Raw genomic sequence first — 24,306 nt, forward strand, 5'->3', positions numbered from 1 at the left:
GTCTCACTACATTTCACGTGTCAAAATAACACATTTGAAACCGATGGCATAGCTATAACACACACTGAAAATCGAACTTTTTCTGATGTAATAATCACCAACCCTCAAGTTTTTTTTCTTTTTAAATAAATAAAATACAAACCAGTGCTTGTTAAAGACAGAATAACATGTTTTGACTAGAGCTGAGATCTTTGTGCCCTACATTGTACAGTGACCCTAAATCAAGGACAGGCATGAGATCATGATCATGTCAATACTTTTTAAGATCAATTAGTAAGATAAACACATGGAAAATGCCTACTTTTAATTCTATTACTCCATTCATTTATACCATCAGATTGCTTCGTATGTCCCAACACTTACTTTAAAACCATTTGTCAGGGAGTCAGGTGGCTGAGCGGTGAGGGAATCGGGCTAGTAATCTGAAGGTTGCCAGTTCGATTCCCGGCCGTGCCAAATGACGTTGTGTCCTTGGGCAAGGCACTTCACCCTACTTGCCTCGGGGAGAATGTCCCTGTACTTACTGTAAGTCGCTCTGGATAAGAGCGTCTGCTAAATGTAATGTAAATGTATTTGTCTTTAGCTTGGCTGTTCATGGTGAATACTGCTTCAAAAATGTCTACTGTGACTAATGTCTGATTAGTGCCTTTAGCAGTTTTAACACAGGGAAACACAGTAGTCACTGCTGCATGATTTTGCCTCAAATTATAGTACTATTTTCTACATAACATCGTTTATAGTGAATGGGGTTGTTACTTTGTTGCATACAACTGTAAAAATACAGTAAAATTGAACAATCACATTGCATTTTTTCCATATTTTGTCAACATAATAAAAAAAACATGGTATATTACAGATATTTAACAGGACATGACACACCAGTAATCTGAATTTACACCTCAATATTGGGCAAAAATCATTCAACTATGAAGTACATCACTTTTTTTTTTCTCCTGTCTTCCCTTCAAACATACAAAAAGGTTAGGAAACAAACCTCCTAGTACAGCTGCTCCCTTAGTTACGAGCCCACCCTCACCCCTAGCAACGGCTCCTCGTCCGCCCATCCAAAATCAGACGCAGAGCTGAAAAGAAAGAGAAGTGCAAACCAAAAGGTGTTCTCGCGATTTCCTGTCTTCTTAGCGGGACTAAAAGTTTGTCTCTGTGGCGGATAGACACACTGAGAAACTTGAGGTTGGTGCGTCAAAACTTGAGCAGGTACAACAAAGTAACAGTCAGCAGAAGGCATAGAGAGCAGGGGGGGAACAGGACGGCCTTGTTGACGTCATGCATGGCTCCTGGCCCTGGAGGAAAGACAGTCATGGTCACTATCAACCACAGAGCAAGGCCTCACAACACAGGGTACTGACACAAACGGGATTGTTACAATAAACTGTTGTATAAACGATCTAAGACAAATACATTTCTGCAACACAAATTCAACGTGAAATAGTATATACTATGTGGGCTTATTCATACGTTTTTGTTAATCCAGTTAGTTGTACATTTTACATTTAGTCATTTAGCAGACGCTCTTATCCAGAGCGACTTACAGTAAGTACAGGGACATTCCCCCCGAGGCAAGTAGGGTGAAGTGCCTTGCCCAAGGACACAACGTCATCTGGCACGGCCGGGAATCAAACTGGCAACCTTCCGATTACAAGCCCGCTTCCCTGACCGCTCAGCCACCTGACTCCCAAGTTGTAAAGCAGTAACTTTGACTGACCGTAGAGGATGATGCTGGCGTTCGTGATTCCCATCGTGTTCCTCGCAACACACGTGTAGTTTCCATAGTCCTCTTCTGATACGTTAAAGAAAATCAGCATGGATTGTTTACCCTGGTTCTCTATCTTCACCCCATCCAGTCCATTGGAGAGCCTGCAAGAGACACATTCAAGTCACAGACCCTGTAGTTAGTCAAAACACTCAACCTTCAACTAAGACTCACTGGAAAGGAAAAAACAAACTAGTAGCAGTGTCATGCCAACAACTTGGTCTAGATACAGGGTTCAAAACCCTACCAAGTCTACAGGAACCGCCCTCATAAGATACATCCATATAACTTCATTAAAACTGTGGGTGCACTGCACTGTCTGAAAGCCCGTAAAACCATGTGTCCTTGAAAAGGTCAAGTCTGTTACATGTGCAGCATCACGTGTGACCTTGAATGTACTGAGTCACTGAGAAGAAACAAGTTTCACAAAGCGGAAGTCTGCAACAAACATCTAACGTTTTCTCAGTGGCTGCATCGCTAATATGACCATGGCTCACTGGACTGCGCCGGTTCATTTCGGAACAATATTCCTTTGCAAAGCGTGCTTGTTCATTATAACTCCCCCTTCCTCTACTAGCTCAGAGGTTGTCCAAGCAACACAGCCCCATTGACAAACTAATTATGCGAGAATAATAATGCTTGGTAGTCATGAGCCATGTTTTGAATAGTAAAAGATCCCTCTCTCTCTCTCTGTATTTCTGTCTCCCCCCTTCCCCCCCCCTCAACTCTGAGTTATAGAACAGAAAGACACTCACCTCCTTTCCTCCTTGTACCACTCAAAATCCGCTCTCGGCACAGCCAAGGCCTCGCACTGTAATACTCCTTTTTGTCCCACTGGGGCTCCCGTACTTCTGGCCTTGGAAATCGAGGGTGGATCTGTGAATACCATCACACAAGGCGGGTTGGATTTTATTTTTCATCATTTGAAGAGTTCTCTAGGATGAGTAGGGTGTGTTACATATTGTTTTATGGCAGAGTTGTTTATACTGTCGCCTCTAGAAGGTTAAAGAGTTCAATTCCTGCTTGAAGTCTATCGGTGCTGAGGTAGGTTCTCTCACGGGCCATCCTCTGTGGAGGATGTGTGTTCTCCCACACTCACATGGGTTCCTCCACTAAAGAACCTCACATGGGTTCCTCTGCTAAAGAACCTCACATGGGTTCCTCCACTGAAGAACCCCAATAAAAACATGCAGAACAGATCGGTGTCCTGCACATCTCCCTGACATTTCTGACAACATGGCAAGATTTCAGACCATAGAAAAGCTGGTGGTGTGTGTATTCTGTGCAGTTTTGGTTCTTACAGTTCACGATGACTTGGACAGCCTTCACATCAGGGGCAGAGATGTCGTTGGAGGAGATGCATTCATAATGCCCTGACTGCTCCTTGGTCACCGCTTTCAAATCCACCACTTCTCCCTCGTTGACAAACGTATGTCCTGAAAAATAGAACATGTTTTGCTTAGGCTGCATCAACAGCATGCCTTCCAAGAACAAAAACTGCATTACTCGAGAAGGCGAAAGGTATATCAGTCATAGGCAAGAACATCACACAGAAGACATCATAGAAAAGGTAAGAGAAAGATGGAAAACTACCCCTGGCTTTTCCCACATTGGTTACATTCACAAACAGATCTGATTGAAAATGGATCCTTATGTTGCTTTCCACTGGACGCGTTGAAGCATAGAAAACGGGGGAAATGAAATTATAAGCACTAATTGATTAATCAGAAGCCTGTGTTCATGAAAAACATCATAAATTATGTTTAATTGCACAGGCACGCGTGTGCGAATGCGCCTGGGTGTGATGATGTGGCTAAAAAGGGAAAGAGAAACATCTTTACTTGAGAGATAACCTAAACCTAATCAGTGGGAAATGTCACTTCCCACAATAACTCTACATTAGCAAGATCTCATTATATTTTCCCCAAGCTCAGACCCACAGCTCTGCCAGCAGCTGACTTGGGATTGGTGAGAAGGTTCTGGGCCGATCAGTGTGGAGCTTTTAACTCAACTGTGGGCTGGTGGGGCCATTGCGACTGGAATTACAGATAATTGAAAATTTTCATTAGGCATATCTACATTTATGAAGAGAAAAAATTGGAAACTGAGTTATTGGCCATTACTTTTTTTAACTTTTTATGGTTGCAGGCGATGTTGGTGTGAGTGATGGTCAAGGTTATTCTCAAATAGTTCCAGTTTTGAGGGAGAATCTGTGTGTAGTATTTTAGCCCTCACCCCAGCCAAATCAATGCTCTGGCTGGGGGCCAAAGCCAAATAAACACGTGTTTATAACCTGCTGAATCAGTCAGATTGCTCTGTCTTATAAACATTCACCCTACAAGACAACTCATTATGTATGTGTCAATCAACGTATTATATTGGCAAATGAGAGTTATACACTTAGTATAATCAATTTCATAGGCTTCTACAAAGTTTTTAATCATGTTCTTTTAAGATTATTGTCTTGACCATATTTGATTCAAAAGATATTTCTACAGACGTCAACACACTATACGGCCATGACAAGCTGATGACGTGGTTTTGTCACACTGAGACAATGAATACTTTGTATGTTGGAAGAGTTTACTTTGTTTTTGCATTATCCTCTGCTTCACGCACCCTGGTCCTTGTTCTGCACATCACCCCGTCGCAAACGCTACCATATATATATATATTCCTTTTTTCCCCACAACAGTGCATAAAAATTCAACAACTCGGGTATGCAATTAAGAATAATTAATGGTTGCTGAAACGTTTTCTGCTGTAGAACGAGTTGTCTTAGCAACCAAGGCTGTTGCACCCTTCACAGTAGTTTAAGAGCACAGAGGTGGTCGTCATTGTAGTTCCTCACCATCTGAGGATGTGGAAAGTACATGCACTGGAAATCATTTCTATACAATACATAAAACATATGTCTTATGAAATAGCAGGTATTTCTTAGATGTATTGTAGCTTTTTGGCATGTCTTTTCTGGACTCTTGGTTTTGTCAATGCATGACTGGCACTGTCTTAATGGGATTAGGGCCACATTTCTCATCAGGCACATTTAAAAAATACAGTAATTAATCCACTGTTAATTCACTGTTAACTGACGTCTAATCTGCTGTGCAAGTCATTATCACAATTCTTAGTTTCGAGGCATAAGAATGGTCTGTGGATTACACATTTTTTTGACAGATCACTGCATTAAAATAGGTTCCATGGTAGAAACTATAGTTTAGCCTATTGTTACTAACGTTGGACAAATGTTTCAACACAGGCTGTTCCAGTAGTATCTTTTTCTCTATCTTTTTTCTCTCCATCTACAGATTGATGTTTTTTATATCAAACATGCAAAAAAACTGAACGAGCCTTGGCGGTTGCAGATTACCTATATGACTCTGAATGAACATTGATATGGACATTGATACACTGTCGACACTCACACTAGTCACTTTACACACTGTCACTCTCAGCAACTGGTTGCACAATCAGCAATTTGCACTAATTGTACCCTACTTCTCTCTAGGTTTGAATAGGTTATAAGGTTAGTATAGGATATTATGTGTATTATAGTTTTAGTATACTGTATTGTTTATTATTTTGTATATTTAGGATGTTTATTATATCATATGTTAGCTTATCATAGGTGTAATCTATGTTCTGAGTACTTATGTCATGTTATGCCAGGTTGCGTTGTCTTGTCCAAAGAATTTCAGTGCCCAGTCTGACCCTGTGTTGTTCTGTGCATCAGACAATAAAAGACTTGAACTTGACGTAGTAGGTGGTATATTAAGGTAACGCACCTAAACATAATGCATCATAATGTACATGTCATATGTGACGAAAATGCCCGCAGACTTTAGGCTATAGGCTACACACTTCATAAAAAAACGTAATTCATAAAACATCCATTAAACATTTTCTGGTTACAAGATCACTGCAAAGTTTAGTTTGGACTAAAAACAGTAGCAGATTCCCCTTCTGACTTTACATGCCACTTGCGGCCAATGAAACAGCATGCATCTTCTGATACTGTTAATTAAAATGATAAACAGACAATGACAGTAACATTAATTTGTGCTGTTCCCACACTGTGAAACATCAATGTTGCTTCCACAGTGCAATTCCAGTGCATTTTCAGGCCTAGTTTGTTTGAGGTAAGGTTGACTGCCTGCAATTGTTCCAGATTGTGTAGCGGCGTCAAACACCTCAAAGCATCGAATCCTCCTTTAATCTGCCAGTGGACCTGAAGGAGGTGAACACGCCTGTTATCTTCTGTTTATCCAAGAAGTTTGTTTTCCTTATCACTGTTCAAAACTATTATCTCGGAAGTAAGGAGGTAGAGGAATTTGCTCACATTTGTGCTAGTGAACAGATATCCTGTGTGATACTAATGGTTGCTAGCTAGTGTATGTGATCTGCAAGTAAAATCACCAACGTTTTAATAGTAGCGCAGTGTCCGTTGGCGGCTTGTGAGAGCCCGGCCACATTATTATGATTAGCATCAACACTAGCGGCTCGCAACGTTACATTCAGGTGAGCTCGTCTGAAGCGCTGATGCTTGTCTAAGAGCTGGGGGTTTTGGTTTTCTGAACATTAACATGGGTTGCAATATTACACACATACACTCCCTCCCTCAGCAACATAAACAATAAAGTGATGTTAAAAATAAACGCCCAACGAGGTATTCTCAGCATTTCCCTGTTCTGATGTAGTAATTAACTGAGGCAAGGAACCAAGTTCTACTCAAAAGATTTACAGTTCAATCCTGGCATCAAACCAGCACAACAATCTTACTTTGTAATGTAGCTAATCTTTGTCCTCCAGTGTCAGTTACAGGCTACGGCTGATAAAAAACGGTTGAAGTTATGTGTCAATTAAATCTAATTACTTATTCAATTGTGATTATTGTTATACAGTCTTCTACTTTTGCCACTGAACTATGCAGTAGACTGAATAAGCCACTATGGTTATTAAATGTTTATCATGTCAGTTATTAATCTGAAGCATTCCAAGACGAATGACTGGCAGTCTAAACCAGGGGTGTCAAACATACGGCCCGCGGGCAGGATCCGGTCTTTGCTAAGTTTGTAAATGAGAAAGATATAAATCGCAAGTAACTGCTATTCCGAATCCAAATGTCTATTAACAATATGCAGGTTTACAAGTACAAACGTTTTGTAATTTTTTTAATCGATCCATTATTTGCTTCAAAAACAGCGTAAATGCGATGTCTGCTCCAGAGGCAGAAGCGCTCATTGCCACAGGCAGCAGCGCTCGCTGCTCGCTTTGTGACGCATTTGACGTCAAACGCGTCACAAAGCAAGGGAATCAGCAGAGAGCCCAGGAAGATAAACAGTGGGCTGATGTCTGAGTTTTTGGTCTTTATGTTTCTAGTTTATTGTAGAAAGACCTTAAAATAGGGTTTATCATCAAAAACCTTCACCAATGATTTAAACATCAAGAAATATTGTCGTTATGTATGCGTTATTATGCTAGGATTTTACTGGTCTGGCCCACTTGAGATCAAAGTGGGCAATATGTGGTCCCTTAACCCTCGTGCTGCCTTCGGGTCACATGACCCAAAGGTTCATAACGAACCATCATTGTGTTTACCCAATTTTACCCAATACAAAAACAAATAAAAATACTTTTCTTTTAACCTTCGCAATGTGGGGGGTCTGAGACAGCCCGACGGTTAAAAGAAAATGCTTCACTTTGTTTTTGTATGCGGTAAAGTTGTCGCAATACGACGGTGGGTCACAATGACTGATGGGTCAGAACGACCCGAGGAGAACACAAGGGTTAACTAAAATGAGTTTGACACCCCTGGTCTAAACCAACCCAACTGGGAGTCAGATGGGAGTCAGATGGCTGAGCGGTGAGGGAGTCGGGCTAGTAATCTGAAGGTTGCCAGTTCGATTCCCGGCCGTGCCAAATGACGTTGTGTCCTTGGGCAAGGCACTTCACCCTACTTGCTTCGGGGGGGAATGTCCCTGTACTTACTGTAAGTCGCTCTGGATAAGAGCGTCTGCTAAATGACTAAATGTAAATGTAACTGTCTGAACCTCACATTCACAAAAGCTGCTGTGATCAGATATGTCACAAAGGCATAAATGCCTGAGGACATTCAGCAACTTCTCAAACTGTGTACGATATAGATTCCAAGCTCTGAAAGTCCTGGGTTTGAACACTTTTAAAATGATTACATATTCCATGCTCATTATTTATTGTACTGTATGTGCAGACCCAATACTTGCACACTCACTTTTGAAGTGAGTCAAGTTAATTTATAATTTTCTCGTTGATGTTATGAATTTCTGCGTTTGCAGGCATGCATGCACAAAACTGCTCGGAACCAACAGCACACATTGAATTTATGTATTATTCTTTATGATCACATTTAGTATTAATTATTCTATTTATAGACATACATACACTAGAAACTACTTGTGTACCATCTTTGTACTAAAGCCATTTTGCCTTTGAATCAACCAATATATTGAAGAAAAGAAGTTCTCCCTAAGAACCTTCAAAACAGACTGCTTTGAGAGCTGAGGAACATATTTCTGCCGTACCTGCAAAAAGGACCACACCACCCTTCTGTTCCAAACTGCTGATTCCTGTATCGACTTGACTGCATGCTCTTAAAAGCTCAACCGGTGTTATGTGTTATGCTCCCCAGCTGGTCACTATCCTACCCTCATCCAGCTGGTCACTATCCTACCATCATCCAGCTGGTCACTATCCTACCATCATCCAGCTGGTCACTATCCTACCATCATCCAGCTGGTCACTATCCTACCCTCATCCAGCTGGTCACTATCCTACCCTCATCCAGCTGGTCACTATCCTACCCTCATCCAGCTGGTCACTATCCTACCCTCATCCAGCTGGTCACTATCCTACCCTCATCCAGCTGGTCACTATCCTACCCTCACCCAGCTGGTCACTATCCTACCCTCACCCAGCTGGTCACTATCCTACCCTCATCCAGCTGGTCACTACCCTACCCTCACCCAGCTGGTCACTATCCTACCCTCACCCAGCTGGTCACTATCCTACCATCATCCAGCTGGTCACTATCCTACCATCATCCAGCTGGTCACTATCCTACCCTCATCCAGCTGGTCACTATCCTACCCTCACCCAGCTGGTCACTACCATACCCTCACCCAGCTGGTCACTATCCTACCCTCACCCAGCTGCCATCTGTCCTTGGTATACTCTGTCTCCCCCACACACACACACTTTCACCTGACGTTAGACCAACTGTAAAGTAAGGGCCTTGAAAATTGACATAAAGAGTTCTCGCTAATAACGTCTGCAGGCTTCAAACTGCTCAAGCCTGGCTTGAGATGTCAACTCTAAGCTTCTGATATACTCTTGATGAAACAAGTCATTTCCATCCAGAGCCATTGTGTGCGGCAAGTCCAACAGGGTTCCAGGGTTGTCATGGCAATCGTAGAAAAATCTAGCCCATTGTACTGTGGTCTGAAGCCACATCAAAGAGCTACGGTACAGCTTTGTGAAGAAGGAACAAGGTGTTCAAGTATGTTTACTGCCTACCTGGCAAACTCATCAATCAGCACTGCAAACACAGGCTCAATAGTTACAAAAGGTCCCAACTGGGAATGTTTTTGTCATGAATAGGGCTGGTTTCAACGTCTCAATAACTCTCTCTTGCTCTGCCTCCGTGGAAGGACTTCATTTTCATACGTTTGGTGGAAGTTATGACAATGAAAAACATTTCTACAATGTATGAAGACTTGAAAGTGTTCTGGGGAGAATCCTAGATGTATTGTTTAAGAGCATGATGGAAGCATGAAGGGAGTCAGGTGGCTGAGCGGTTAGGGAATCAGGCTAGTAATCTGAATGTTGCCAGTTCGATTCCCGGCCGTGCCAAATGACGTTGTGTCCTTGGGCAAGGCACTTCACCCTACTTGCCTCGGGGGAATGTCTCTGTACTTACTTTAAGTCGCTCTGGATAAGAGCGTCTGCTAAATGACTAAATGTCTAAATGTAATGATGCACGATTCAAAGATCACTAATGCATGGTTTTCTCTTCACACTGCTCTCACAGAACATCCCTTTTAAAGAACGCTCGACTGAGCTTGTTTGTGGCAACGGAACCCACAGAGAACCCACACGAGAGAGAACCACTCTCTCTTTACCCAGGCCATGTTCCAGCAGAGCGAGCAAGGTATAAACAGATTTAAGATATTTCCGCTCCGCGTCTGTCATTGAAACGGTTCTTGGCATATTAAAACCCTTTCTCTGAAACATTGTGTAGTTTCACTCCTCCCTCGCTGACCTTTCCCCTTCCCCTTCCCTGGCTGACTAACAGACACCGATGTCCTGCAGTGGTTCTACCTCTCTGTCACTGCCGTTATGAGGAAACGAATATGAAAACATTACAGGATGACATTCTGGTCATAATGAGATTCCCGAGCGCTAATGATTTCATAATAAACCATTGACCATTATTAATGTTTGTCAACACATCTAATTGTGATATGCAATCATCCCTGGATAGCTCATAATAGGTTTTCAAAGTGCGACAATGACTTTTGTCTGCGTAAACCAATTAAAGGACTGCTGACACATTATATGGGGGTAGTTATGCTTGAAGTAATGTGAGGGCACCAGTCAGTCCCATTTCACTGCGAGACAAAATATTTCAAAGCAGGACTGGGGATCCCATGACGCCAAAGTGTTAACTCGCGTTCATTACCCCTATGTCTCGTTCTACAGAATATAATGTATATGTAGAACAAAGAATACGTGAATGTACTTTGATGGTAGGATAGATTATGATGGCATGCTATGTTGAAAATGTATTCATCTGATTTAGTGTTGCATCTCTGCATCACTACTGCATGCTGCAAAAAAAAAGATTGATCTGATTTCCCATCATTTGTCTGATCATTTGTCCAAAAGGCAAACTTTCCATTCAGATGTATGTGAAGTGGTTGTTGCAACACCCTTTTAAAGATGAATCTCTCTACTATTGGCATATCGCAAGTCACCATCCATACACGCACACACACACCATATGATGATGGCGACTGGTGAAGTGCATTTCAGACATGAAACATTAAAACACTGATAATATTGTGTGACATTTATCATGTTATTTTTTCTTTTCCTTTGTCTCTCTTGTCATTAGTGGTAAAAAAAAACAATCAAGTGTCTATTTGATTAATGACATTGTGACATCAAGGGACATTAATGACATATAGAAAGAAGCAGAATGATTTTGATTGCGTATTGAGCAACTGTTCAAAATGCCAATAAAACAGTGGTGGTTACTATGCCCTGGTGGGGTGAATCATATCTCATACCACACACCACCCTCCCCCTTGCCCAATCAGCTTGTGGATAAGTAATAGGTCACCATGGTGACACTGTTCAAGCTGACCAATCATCATCCTCAAAACCTTTCCTTGGTCTTCCTCCAGGCTCCAGCCTGGCTCACAACAAATCGCCCCAGCGTATTTATAAATACATCTTCATTAGGACAGTCAGTCATAGACGAGACAGGGTCTAATTACAACTGGGTTTTGATTACTGACTGCCAATCAATTACTCTAATATAATGCCTCTCCCCCAGAGATGCCTGGGAGAGTGATTACCGTATCATTGGAAGTCTGTCTCCAGGCTGTTGTGGAGGGGTTCATCTCAGAGGTGTAAACAGCAGGAGAGAAAGAGAGAGAGAGACACCTGACAGACCCTCCAGAGTGCTCTGCCATCCATTTTACCTCCTCTCCTTTTCTTCCTCCTCCTCCGCTAGTGTGGTCAGACATGTTTGGAATCATCCTTTTGTACCAGGAATAGGAGACATCAATATGATTTATTCACATTTATAGCCCAGCTGTGGCACTTGAGAATTTGTGTGGTCCTTTTGAGTGAGTGTCACAGGCTTGCCAGTGGTGTTCTTGAATAAGCAAAGGGGGATGTTTGTATATCGTAAGCAGCCACCAATTTACAAACCGAAAAGGCTTCTAGCTCTACTACTTCTTCTACTACTGGTAATGACCTGATCAAGCTCCAGAACCACAGAAGCATTTGTATCTCGCCGGCAAACTCCCAGGTAAGTTTTTTGGAAACGGCTAATCTAAAAAACAGGCAAAGCTGCATGAGACTCTGAAGACGTAACTGAACAATTTGAGTCCTGGGATTTTTAAACGTCATACATTTTCAGACACTTCCAGCCTGATGTATGTATATATATACATATATATTTTTAAATAATGTACTTTCATGCTTGTCGCATTCTACAATTAAAGACGACGGGAGCGCTGGCGGCAACTGCGTTTCCCTCCAAAAGGTCTGTACTTATCAGATACCGAGCCGGGAGCCCCAAACACGCCAGAGGGGGGGGGAAGTGGAAATCCCAGGACACGTGGTTGCATCAGCTAGTTAATCGCACCTGATGATAATTAATAACGAACCCCGCAAGCGAGGCGTTCAAGCGCCGAGGCTTGGCGGTGGCTCGCTCCTGCTGGGTGGAAAGGCCCACCCTGGGATCCAAGTCACACATTTGAGATAAGAGGTAGAGAATGATGCGATCTGGGAAAACATGTTCTGTTCAGGCTTCATCAGGTATGCGACTGGTTTAATAACATGGAAAAAAAGGAGTGATTGCGCGTGAAACGCAGCATAACAGGACTCTGTAATGACGTGGTGCAGGAGAGGTAATATGGTGGAAGGGCCCCCGAGACCACAACCCATTAGCCAGTGCTTCAGGGACCAGAGAGGTACAGTGTATTGAACTGTTCATTAACATTTTTTATTTCCTCTGAATTCTACAAGAAAGGGGAAGTTAAGGGACACTGTAGCAAAGCCTGTGGGATTGTAATGGTTGTGGCTAGACTGGGAGAGAGAAAGGAGGTTAGAGACTATTGAGTGAACCAAGAGGAGTGTCTGAAAGCAAGCACAAGAGTACAGTTGGCTCTCATTAAGAAGGCCGTCGAAATGCAATTTCATCTTTCAACTCTTAAGCATTCGGCACCGCAGCAGAGCACAAACCGAGTGCTTTACGTTGAATAGGCTTGTTTGTTTCGTTAGAGTTACAAGTCAAGATATATATTGTAACCGTATGGGGAGTCATATGGCTGAGTGGTTAGGGAATCGGGCTAGTAATCAGAAGGTTGCTAGTTCGATTCCCGGCTATGCCAACCAAATGACGTTGTGTCCTTGGGAAAGGCACTTCACCCTACTTGCCTCGGGGGGAATGTCCCTGTACTTACTGTAAGTCGCTCTGGATAAGAGCGTCTGTTAAAATGACTAAATGTAAATATTGAACGTCATCCACAGTGTACCACACAACACTGCTGGTAAAGGACGACACCTGAGTGGGCTCAAATCCACACGTCTTCAACCAGGCTCCTCAGCAGGACTGTGGATATAAAAGTAACTTAACGTTGAATTCTTCAAATAATAAAAGCACCCACAGTGAAATCCATATTCAACTGCATAATCACCATCCCAATTAAGTCTCCCACTTGAAGTCAAAACAAAACATAGAATTTTAGTAGCTTAGCCTCAACTGGTTGACAGGCTGTGACTTTCAAGGTAAGTGACTGGAACCTGCGTTTTTATAACAAAAGTCTGACAGCATCTCAGTGTGTTCCCTTTTCAGATGGACCTGAGAGTCCCTGTCACCTGCTGAGGAGGTGGGGGCGACTGCATCAGGACGTCGGAAGGGAGAGGACATCTGTCACCCCTGGCTTGTCACCGAGAGAGCTTTCGCTTAGCAAGAACACACGGGAGAGAAATGAGAGAGAAATGCGGGCTGGTAGTCTCTGAACTTCCGGAAATTCCCTGTGCCAAACCCAAGTCGGCTTATCAGCTTGGTGGAGAATTTAACTGTCTTATTCATGTGATATTTGGTAAATTTGTCACCAAAATCATTAAATATTTTGTCAAAATTAGTGCAGTGTGTTGAGAACTTTTGAGCTTTGTGTTGCAGGGGGTTCAAAAACAACAGTTCTTTCTGCTGCAGCACACAAGAACAGTAATTGGTCTGATTTAGCTTCCCTTCTTCTGAAATCTAGTTATAGCACAGTCAACACCATGGTGTTAATGGGAATATATCTAAAAACCACCTGCATTAATGTAGCACCTCTACAACCTGGAATCATAATTTTTACAACATATAATCAATACTGTATTAATATTTTTCAAACATTGGCATGAGAGCAATTTCTAAAAATGTTTATAAAGCTGTCTAGGCGTAGACCTTTATCTGCCCTATCAGTATCCGTAGCTGATTAACCAAGTTGCTTTCACTACAGCTCTGGAGCTAACCAGAGCTATCATAAGCTACATGCATAACCACCGGACATAATTCTGTTATATTTAATATGCAGTGTTCTTGGTTATGCGTTTAACAATACATCAATGGCCACTGATAATCATCCATTGATCTACCCAGCACATCTAAGACAGTCTTGACACACAAGACTCTCTCGGGCCACTCTGCTACAGTGATATGGTCAGGCTATTTATCTCTGGAAGATAACACCTTAAAAGACACATGGTATAAATAAATGACTACGAGCGATTTTACTGAGAAAAGACCATAAATAATGCTACTATAGATTCCCACATCAAACATGCTGCATGTTGCCAGAAGCTAACTACAATCCAGACATGAATTGAATGAAAGTCATTGTCTCCCTCTTTACTCCTAAAACAATATTTAACAATATTCCCTGAAGGGTTCGTAATATAATTTTAACGGTTTAGAGCAAGCCTTTCATGTTCTTTACATTGGCCCTAGGTTTCAGAATTGTTAATTAGGAGAAGAGGAAGAAAATAATGAATATTACTGACATCAAAATGTTTTGAGAAATTGACACTGCCAGTATAGCATATTCAGATTACTATGAGATTCTCAAGGATGAAATTAGCAAAGGGGTTAGTATGTGTGTTTTGGATGAAATGACCAAAGGGGTTAGTTAGTATGTGTGTTTTGGATGAAATGACCCAAGGGGAAATTAGCAAAGGGGTTAGTTAGTATGTGTGTTTTGGATGAAATGACCAAAGGGGTTAGTATGTGTGTTTTAGATGAAATTAGCAAAGGGGTTAGTATGTGTGTTGTGGATGAAATTAGCAAAGGGGTTAGTGTGTGTGTTTTGGATGGAAAACGACCGAAAAATTACCAAAGGGGTTAGTATGTGTGTTTTGGAAGAAATGACCAAAGGGGATAGCATGTGTGTTTTTGACAAAATGACCAAAGGGGTCAGCATGTGTGTTTTTGACGAAATGACCAAAGGGGTCAGCATGTGTGTTTTGGAAGAAATGACCAATGGGGTTAGTATGTGTGTTTTGGAAGAAATGACCAAAGGGGTTAGTATGTGTTTTGGAAGAAATTACCAAAGGGGGTAGTATGCGTGTTTTGGATGAAATTACCAGAGAGGAAATTACCAAAGGGGTTAGTATGTGTGTTTTGGAAGAAATTACCAAAGGGGTTAGCATGTGTGTTTTGGTAAATTTACCAAAGGGGTTAGTATGTGTGTTTTGGACGAAATTACCAAAATGGTTAAGTATGTGTGTTTTGGATGAAATTAGCAAAGGGGTTAGTATGTGTGTTTTGGATGAAATTAGCAAAGGGGTTAGTATGTGTGTTTTGGATGAAATTAGCAAAGGGGTTAGTATGTGTGTTTTGGATGGAAAACGACCGAAAAATTACCAAAGGGGTTAGTATGTGTGTTTTGGAAGAAATGACCAAAGGGGATAGCGTGTGTTTTGGACGAAATGACCAAAGGGGTTAGCATGTGAGTTTTGGAAGAAATGCCCAAAGGGGTTAGTATGTGTTTTTTGGAAGAAATGACCAAAGGGGTTAGTATGTGTTTTGGAAGAAATTAGCAAAGGGGTTAGTATGTGTGCTTTGGATGGAAAACGACCAAAGGGGAAATTAGCAAAGGGGTTAGTATGTGTGTTTTGGATGAAATGAACAAAAGGGGTTAGTATGTGTGTTTTGGATGAGATGACCAAAGGGGAAATTAGCAAAGGGGTTAGCATGTGTGTTTTGGACGAAATGACCAAAGGGGTCAGCATGTGTGTTTTGGAAGAAATGACCAATGGGGTTAGTATGTGTGTTTTGGAAGAAATGACCAAAGGGGTTAGTATGTGTTTTGGAAGAAATTACCAAAGGGGGTAGTATGCGTGTTTTGGATGAAATTACCAGAGAGGAAATTACCAAAGGGGTTAGTATGTGTGTTTTGGAAGAAATTACCAAAGGGGTTAGCATGTGTGTTTTGGTAAATTTACCAAAGGGGTTAGTATGTGTGTTTTGGACGAAATTACCAAAATGGTTAAGTAAGTGTGTTTTGGATGAAATTAGCAAAGGGGTTAGTATGTGTGTTTTGGATGAAATTAGCAAAGGGGTTAGTATGTGTGTTTTGGATGGAAAACGACCGAAAAATTACCAAAGGGGTTAGTATGTGTGTTTTGGAAGAAATGACCAAAGGGGATAGCGTGTGTTTTGGACGAAATGACCAAAGGGGTTAGCATGTGAGTTTTGGAAGAAATGCCCAAAGGGGTTAGTATGTGTTTTTTGGAAGAAATGACCAAAGGGGTTAGTATGTGTTTTGGAAGAAATTAGCAAAGGGGTTAGTATGTGTGCTTTGGATGGAAAACGACCAAAGGGGAAATTAGCAAAGGGGTTAGTATGTGTGTTTTGGATGAAATGAACAAAAGGGGTTAGTATGTGTGTTTTGGATGAGATGACCAAAGGGGAAATTAGCAAAGGGGTTAGCATGTGTGTTTTGGACGAAATGACCAAAGGGGTCAGCATGTGTGTTTTGGAAGAAATGACCAATGGGGTTAGTATGTGTGTTTTGGAAGAAATGACCAAAGGGGTTAGTATGTGTTTTGGAAGAAATTACCAAAGGGGGTAGTATGCGTGTTTTGGATGAAATTACCAGAGAGGAAATTACCAAAGGGGTTAGTATGTGTGTTTTGGAAGAAATTACCAAAGGGGTTAGCATGTGTGTTTTGGTAAATTTACCAAAGGGGTTAGTATGTGTGTTTTGGACGAAATTACCAAAATGGTTAAGTATGTGTGTTTTGGATGAAATTAGCAAAGGGGTTAGTATGTGTGTTTTGGATGAAATTAGCAAAGGGGTTAGTATGTGTGTTTTGGATGGAAAACGACCGAAAAATTACCAAAGGGGTTAGTATGTGTGTTTTGGAAGAAATGACCAAAGGGGATAGCGTGTGTTTTGGACGAAATGACCAAAGGGGTTAGCATGTGAGTTTTGGAAGAAATGCCCAAAGGGGTTAGTATGTGTTTTTTGGAAGAAATGACCAAAGGGGTTAGTATGTGTTTTGGAAGAAATTAGCAAAGGGGTTAGTATGTGTGCTTTGGATGGAAAACGACCAAAGGGGAAATTAGCAAAGGGGTTAGTATGTGTGTTTTGGATGAAATGAACAAAAGGGGTTAGTATGTGTGTTTTGGATGAGATGACCAAAGGGGAAATTAGCAAAGGGGTTAGCATGTGTGTTTTGGACGAAATGACCAAAGGGGTTAGCATGTGTGTTTTGGAAGAAATGACCAATGGGGTTAGTATGTGTGTTTTGGACGAAATTACCAAAATGGTTAAGTATGTGTGTTTTGGATGAAATTAGCAAAGGGGTTAGTATGTGTGTTTTGGATGAAATTAGCAAAGGGGTTAGTATGTGTGTTTTGGATGGAAAACGACCGAAAAATTACCAAAGGGGTTAGTATGTGTGTTTTGGAAGAAATGACCAAAGGGGATAGCGTGTGTTTTGGACGAAATGACCAAAGGGGTTAGCATGTGAGTTTTGGAAGAAATGCCCAAAGGGGTTAGTATGTGTTTTTTGGAAGAAATGACCAAAGGGGTTAGTATGTGTTTTGGAAGAAATTAGCAAAGGGGTTAGTATGTGTGCTTTGGATGGAAAACGACCAAAGGGGAAATTAGCAAAGGGGTTAGTATGTGTGTTTTGGATGAAATGAACAAAAGGGGTTAGTATGTGTGTTTTGGATGAGATGACCAAAGGGGAAATTAGCAAAGGGGTTAGCATGTGTGTTTTGGACGAAATGACCAAAGGGGTTAGCATGTGTGTTTTGGAAGAAATGACCAATGGGGTTAGTATGTGTGTTTTGGAAGAAATGACCAAAGGGGTCAGCATGTGTGTTTTGGATGGAAAACGACCGAAAAATTACCAAAGGGGTTAGTATGTGTGTTTTGGATGAAATGACCAAAGGGGTTAGTATGTGTGTTTTGGATGAAATTAGCAAAGGGGTTAGTATGTGTGTTTTGGGTGAGATGAACAAAGGAGAAATTAGCAAAGGGGGTAGTATGCATGTTTTGGAGGAAATTACCAAAGAGGAAATTATTATTTTATATGAAATTAGCAAAGGGGTTAGTATGTGTGTTTTGAATGAAATTAGCAAAGGGGTTAGGATGTGTGTTTTGGATTAAATTAGCAAAGGGGTTAGCATGTGTGTTTTGGATGAAATTACCAAAGCGGTTAGTATGTGTGTTTTGGATGAAATTAGTAAAGGGGTTAGTATGTGTGTTTTGGATTAAATGACTAAAGAGGAAATTACAAAAGGGGTTAGTATGTGTGTATGTGTGATTTGGATGAAATTACCAAAGTATGTGTGTTTTGGATGTATTGAGAAAATTGAATTGTAATGGCTAATTCACTTAAAACACATAAAAGAGGACTAAAAAAGGCTCATGTACCTGTACCTTAACTTGTTACAAACTGAAATAAACTTGAAGCATAATCAGAGCATTATAAAGAAACACTTATAAAAAAACTAAGACATTTAAGCCTTCCTTGTTTTCATCAAGTTCCCTAATTTCTAGGAGTTTTATGTAAACAATGTAAACATGAAACCTAACAGCACTGTGTGGTTCAGAGGTGTTTTACAATTTCAAACTACAAAACGGAAACAATCTTAACAGTCAGGTTGCAGACAGCAGGAGAGTGAGGTGAACCATTATGTTTATTTTAAATGGGTCTTCTTTAAAAACTACATTTGCTTGGATTTGCACTTGCTTGTGACCCAAATGCTGTCTGAGCTACAAAAAAAAAAAAAGAACGAAAGAAAGACCATTTGCAGCCAAGAAACTATTTCCACTTTCTTGGCGAGGCTTTCTAGACATTGACAGAATGGGGGCAGTTCAATTTGATATATGATGATAAAAATCTTGCTTCCTCAGCAGAGCATAACAAGTGGTATATTGAAAAATGGTTACACTTTTCTTCACAATGGCCTAATTATGGCGAGATAACTCTATAATTATGTTGAAGCCATTTGAGTCACTTTTAAATGAAGTCACTTGCAGTGAGGTTTGGATAAATAATGTGAAAACTAAACAAAACCCAGTAGATAGACGCTGCCTGTAATTGTCCCAGAAATGTAAATAAAATAGTTTCGCAGGAAGGCAGAGAAACACACTGTGGAGCAGGCAGCAAAAATGATTTTTGCAGCTGACTCAGCAATCCATTCTAGAGGCCCTTTCCAACTAAGGCACACAAACAGAAGGGGTATGATGACAAATTGATTTGGCTGCAATCTCACTCCTGTGCTCATAGTAAAAAGCAAAGTCATCAAATAACTTTCTGATGGTTCAAGGTGTGTACACTGATACCGTCTCCCTTGTTTTATAAATCCCTCTGTGTACAGGAATCAGGTTCGGACTGGCCGTCGGGAGATTTCCCGAACAGCCAGTCAAACGGCCGCGGCATAATGCAAAAATAAATAAATATATATGATAATAATACATGGTTGTGGGCCGGTCTGTGTTTCAAAGTCCCGGGCCGTTTTTCAGTCCCAGACCTGACAGGAAACAATGGTCAACTTCCAAGAACTATTTGAACAAACCACCCTCGCATCGTTCGTTTTTTGACGTGATGCCATCTAGTAATAAGATGGTCCGCATGGTCAATGAGTGACTGCTAAACATTTCTTACACTAAGTTCCAAGGGATGAATAAATACTCTGGGCGCACACACACACACCTCGCCCACCCAGTCTGACTTTATAATTCAGTTGGTGAATGCCTCCATCAATTTCAACACTCTTCTCGTTCATTTAAAATGCATGACCTTCTAGAAAACAAACAGTCAATCAATGCTTCTTAGCTTCACGTGGCGCAGTTGTTCTGTATTTCAAATCAGTTTTTTTGTTTTGATTTCATGTGTTAAAAGGTGCCCTTGTGTAAATAAATGACAATGACAATTCATCACAATTTTAATTCCCAGGAACCATCAAGCCATCACTGTGACAAAGCATGAACAGTAAATTCCTATATGAATTCATAAAGTTGCCTCCAAGAAACCAGCTATGTATCCCAAACCTTTTTATTTTTTTTGGTATCCAATAAAAGGGCAAGACTGACTCCTTAAACACCAGCAGACATGGAGACTCATCCAGGGGAGGGGATGGATGCATTATTAATAAGTGCCGTTAAAAAAGCACATCTGTTTTTGCATCTGGTGCACTGTTAAACAGTTCCAACCAGGCCTGGTTCCAGTCTGGTTCCCTGCTCCACCACACCTTGTGTTGAAGCCAGGAGAGGAGGCCAGGAGAGACCAAGCTTCTGTACTTGTGGGATTTACAGCTGGAGGAAAAAGTAAACTTGTGTTTTGTAAAAAAGAAGATGTTTTTAACTGTGTTTTTCTACATGTTTTGAGTAAGTCTTTGTCTTCAATAGAGTTTAATCGGGTTGGTTATAGCTAAGTGGTTATAGCATTTAGAACACGAGAGGTCCCAGGTTCAAATTTCCCCTGTATGTCGCTTTGAATAGAAGTGTCTATACAAGTGTACATACTGTTTGTGGATGAGTGGTCTGGAGATTACGGCTTTTACTTTTCATCATGGTCTGATATTAGACTAATCAAATGTAATTGATTGAATGGAATATGGAATGCAAATTGTATGAGTCTTCGCTGATAGCCATTCCCTTGTTTGGATTTTCATTAAGAACACAACAACTTGTACCTTTTCTACTTTCTGCATGAATAGAGTAGCACAATATATTGTCTGGCCTGTATACAGTTTCTGAAGAAACTCACTTTAAATGGATAATATTCTCACGTAAGTGCCCGTTTTCAAGGATAAAAAAGAATAGAAAACTGACATAAAAAAACAATGATTACAAACAACAATGAACCCAGAAACATAGAAGTTAGATGAAAAAATGCACTCATCACGATTTCTGTTAAGTTTGTGCATCTATGTACGGAAGCTAGATGCAGCCATGAAGAAAACCAAGGACGAAAACGAGTGGAGATGTTGAATTCCAAGCAGATGCAGGTCCTCAAGAAAACCCCCAGAAAAACAAGATGTTATTTCAAATCACACCTTGGGCGCTATTGTAACAGGTTGAAGTTTAGTAAGATGTATCCTTCATGCATACGTCTTTCCCTAGCAAGCCTGTCTAAAACAACACAACCACAAGACAACACGGTAGTTGGGTTTAAAGAGGTAAGGTACTGTGTTTTCTTTTTCAGTGGTTTCTATGCTGGGAAGATGCCCAATGGTGGATTAAAGTATTGACATGTAACTGGATAAAAAAGAGCCTTAATGGATTCACACCCTGCGGTCGAGACTAAGACTGTGTTCCCTAGCTCACTTAGGGGACTCCTGGGTCTGGAGGATGGATGGCAACCCTCCCCATGTCCAACCTCAAAACAATGAGTGCTGGTTGAACCGCATGTAGTTACATCTACACTGGGCTTCCTTTCCTGCGAGGGCCCTGTCCAATCAGACGTCTTACTTGAAAGCAGAACATCAGAGATGCCAAAAAAATTCTAGCTTTCTGAAGATATAGGATTGAGTTTTTCTCAAAACGTTTGAACATTTTCGCCTTTTGCTAAAAGAGCCCCTGAGCCATGTTATATTCAAGGCTGTACATTGCTGATTAGAACGTGCAGTATTTAGCACAGACACACTTAATACAGACAAGTGTTAAAATTATTTAGTTTATGAATGCATTTACAGAGAGAACAGGCACAGGGGGAGAAGTCCGTTTGAAAGCAGTCCTCCTTGAGAAATAATGTCCACAAGTTAAATTTGTAAGAGACGATTATTCAATTGTTTACCACTGACAGTAAATAAAAAATTCCCCTCTCTGACTCCAACTGTGAAATGGGACACACGGTGATGAACTAGCAACATTTTATTCGGAAATTCACTCTGAGGAATAACTTGAAGATGACATGTTATTAAGCCATAATAAAGAGCCTGGGAGATGTTTGTGTGTGTGAGGTGCGGAGGTGGATGTGTGTGTGTCTGTGTGAGGGGCTAAGGTGCGGAGGTGGATGTGTGTGTGTGTGTGAGGTGCGGAGGTGTGTGTGTGTGTGAGGGGCTAAGGTGCGGAGGTGTGTGTGTGTGTGAGGTGCGGAGGTGTGTGTGTGTGTGTGTGAGGGGCTAAGGTGCGGAGGTGTGTGTGTGTGAGGTGCGGAGGTGGATGTGTGTGTGTGTGTGTGAGGTGCGGAGGTGTGTGTGTGTGTGTGTGAGGGGCTAAGGTGCGGAGGTGTGTGTGTGAGGGGCTAAGGTGCGGAGGTGTGTGTGTGTGTGTGTGAGGTGCGGAGGTGTGTGTGTGTGTGTGTGGGGTGACACACTTTTCATCCTAAGATCTTGCTCCTCTCTCCGTTCACTTGGAAAGAAAAAGGAGGAGGGGGGGAAACACTGATGTGCCTGCAGTAACAATCCCCCTTCCTCATCCTCCTCTCTCCTCTCTCTCAGTTATTAAACATGAAAGTTGGTAAGTAATTAACCGTGTTTGCGGTTGATTTATGATGCCGGATAAGGAGGTGCCCAGCTCATCAGAAACACTTTGCACCTGTCTTCTGGTTGGCGCATCAAACACAGAGCAGGCTTGGCAGTGACACCTCTGGGGGGAAACCGAAGCTTTTAAGAATTTAGTCCTTGACCCTTTATGTTCTCTCTTTCCTTCCTTCTCTGGTTTTAACAAGCTCTCAGTCTCTCTCTTTCTGTCTCTCAGTCTATTTCTGTCTCTCTTTCACCCTGTCTCTCTACGTCTCCTGGTCTTCCTCTCTCTCTCTCTCTCTCTCTCTCTCTCTCTCTCTCTCTCTCTCTCTCTCTCTCTCTCTCTCTCTCTCTCTCTCTCTCTCTCTCTCTCTCTCTCTCTCAACCCATTTCATTCACACTACAGTCAGTATTAATCTTCTTGCATCACAGTCTTTGTGCAGTCGTGACTCAGCATGGTAACTAGCACATACGACTCTTGAAGACCGAGAGAAGATGAGGAAAGTTGTGATAATTGAAAAGTACCACATGTTTAAAATTCCACGTCAAAGACACAATGCAGCCTTGAGGAGCTATGGAAACAACATCCACAACAGAAGACTCGCTTATTTTCTCTGCTCTGTTGGCACCAGGGAATCATTTACCAGGGGGAGGTGTGCTCTTTGGAAAGTGGAGCACAAGCTTTAGTTTCAAACATCCTATTTTACACGCTGCATAATGGTATTAAAGTTAACTTTGAGCAGTACATGAATCTCATTAGGAAAATCAATGGGGTCTGTCATATGCTTTCAACATAGTTCAAAATCATTAAAAGATCGTTTAAAAGTAGGGCACACTCCTATGTATTTTGTGCGTAAGTAGTGTAACTGAAATGACAAATTGTGATAAATTACATAGTTTGTGTTCACACATAGACACACTACCATGATTACAGTACATCATCTTATTAACACAAAAGTTCCAACACAATTGGATGTTGTTTGCAAAAGATTCTATTTCCCCCAAAATCTTGTTTGCATGGATTATTTAATAATTGTGCTCACCTACATTTTCCCCACAGTTACAGTCTGAGAAACTGAGCTAGAAGAATTCAGAAGACAGTAACAGGTCAAAGCGTTTTCACATTCGCACAATTTAAATACAGTTTTGTAATTGTAATGGGAGTCAGGTGGCTGAGCGGTGAGGGAGTCGGGCTAGTAATCAGAAGGTTGCCAGTTCGATTCCCGGCCGTGCAAAAATGACACTGTGTCCTTGGGCAAGGCACTTCACCCTACTTGCCTCGGGGGAATGTCCCTGTACTTACTGTAAGTCGCTCTGGATAAGAGCGTCTGCTAAATGATTAAATGTAAATGTAATTCTCAGTGGCGGTGAACAGCAGAGAACTGTCTGAGTGAAGAGAATGTCGTCCAGTGTCTGAAGGAACAATCAGACTTTTGAATGGAGTTGGAATGGACTGTTTACCCTGTAGAATGTTATTTTCACATTATTGCAGGTTTAATGTATTTAAGATGAATATACCCACATACATTTCTCATGAATTATTGACAAATACAATCTTGCTCCATATGCTTTGAAAAAGAAAAAGGACTGGCAAAAAAATACATACAAAAAATGAACAGCTGGCATCTTATCTCATTATAAAAATAATGTTTTGCAGCAAGGCTTTGGGACATTTCGGCTGTACCTAATTGAGTTATTATGACGAAAAGGGAGCTTTTAGTAAAGCACATGGTGAACTTACTAAACCCATGGCCACAAATACATCCAATAGACATATTATCATGTTGTT

General features: G+C 41.3%; 1 protein-coding gene across 3 annotated transcripts in view; it reads right to left on the reverse strand.

The window, feature by feature from the left end:
• Positions 1 to 583: 583 nt before the first annotated feature.
• Positions 584 to 24,306, reverse strand: part of opcml (opioid binding protein/cell adhesion molecule-like) — a 159,259-nt gene continuing 135,536 nt past the window's right edge. For all 3 annotated transcript variants that reach the window (XM_062453095.1, XM_062453096.1, XM_062453094.1), the window contains 4 exons: positions 3,073 to 3,207; positions 2,527 to 2,647; positions 1,724 to 1,875; positions 584 to 1,301 (listed from right to left, as the gene is read on the reverse strand). In XM_062453095.1, the coding sequence (XP_062309079.1) occupies positions 1,201 to 1,301; positions 1,724 to 1,875; positions 2,527 to 2,647; positions 3,073 to 3,207 (509 nt within the window). In that variant the 3' untranslated portion in view covers positions 584 to 1,200. The remainder of the gene's footprint in view (positions 1,302 to 1,723; positions 1,876 to 2,526; positions 2,648 to 3,072; positions 3,208 to 24,306) is intronic.

Source organism: Osmerus eperlanus, chromosome 27 (assembly GCF_963692335.1).
Source record: "Osmerus eperlanus chromosome 27, fOsmEpe2.1, whole genome shotgun sequence".
NCBI classification, from domain to species: Eukaryota; Metazoa; Chordata; class Actinopteri; order Osmeriformes; family Osmeridae; genus Osmerus; species Osmerus eperlanus.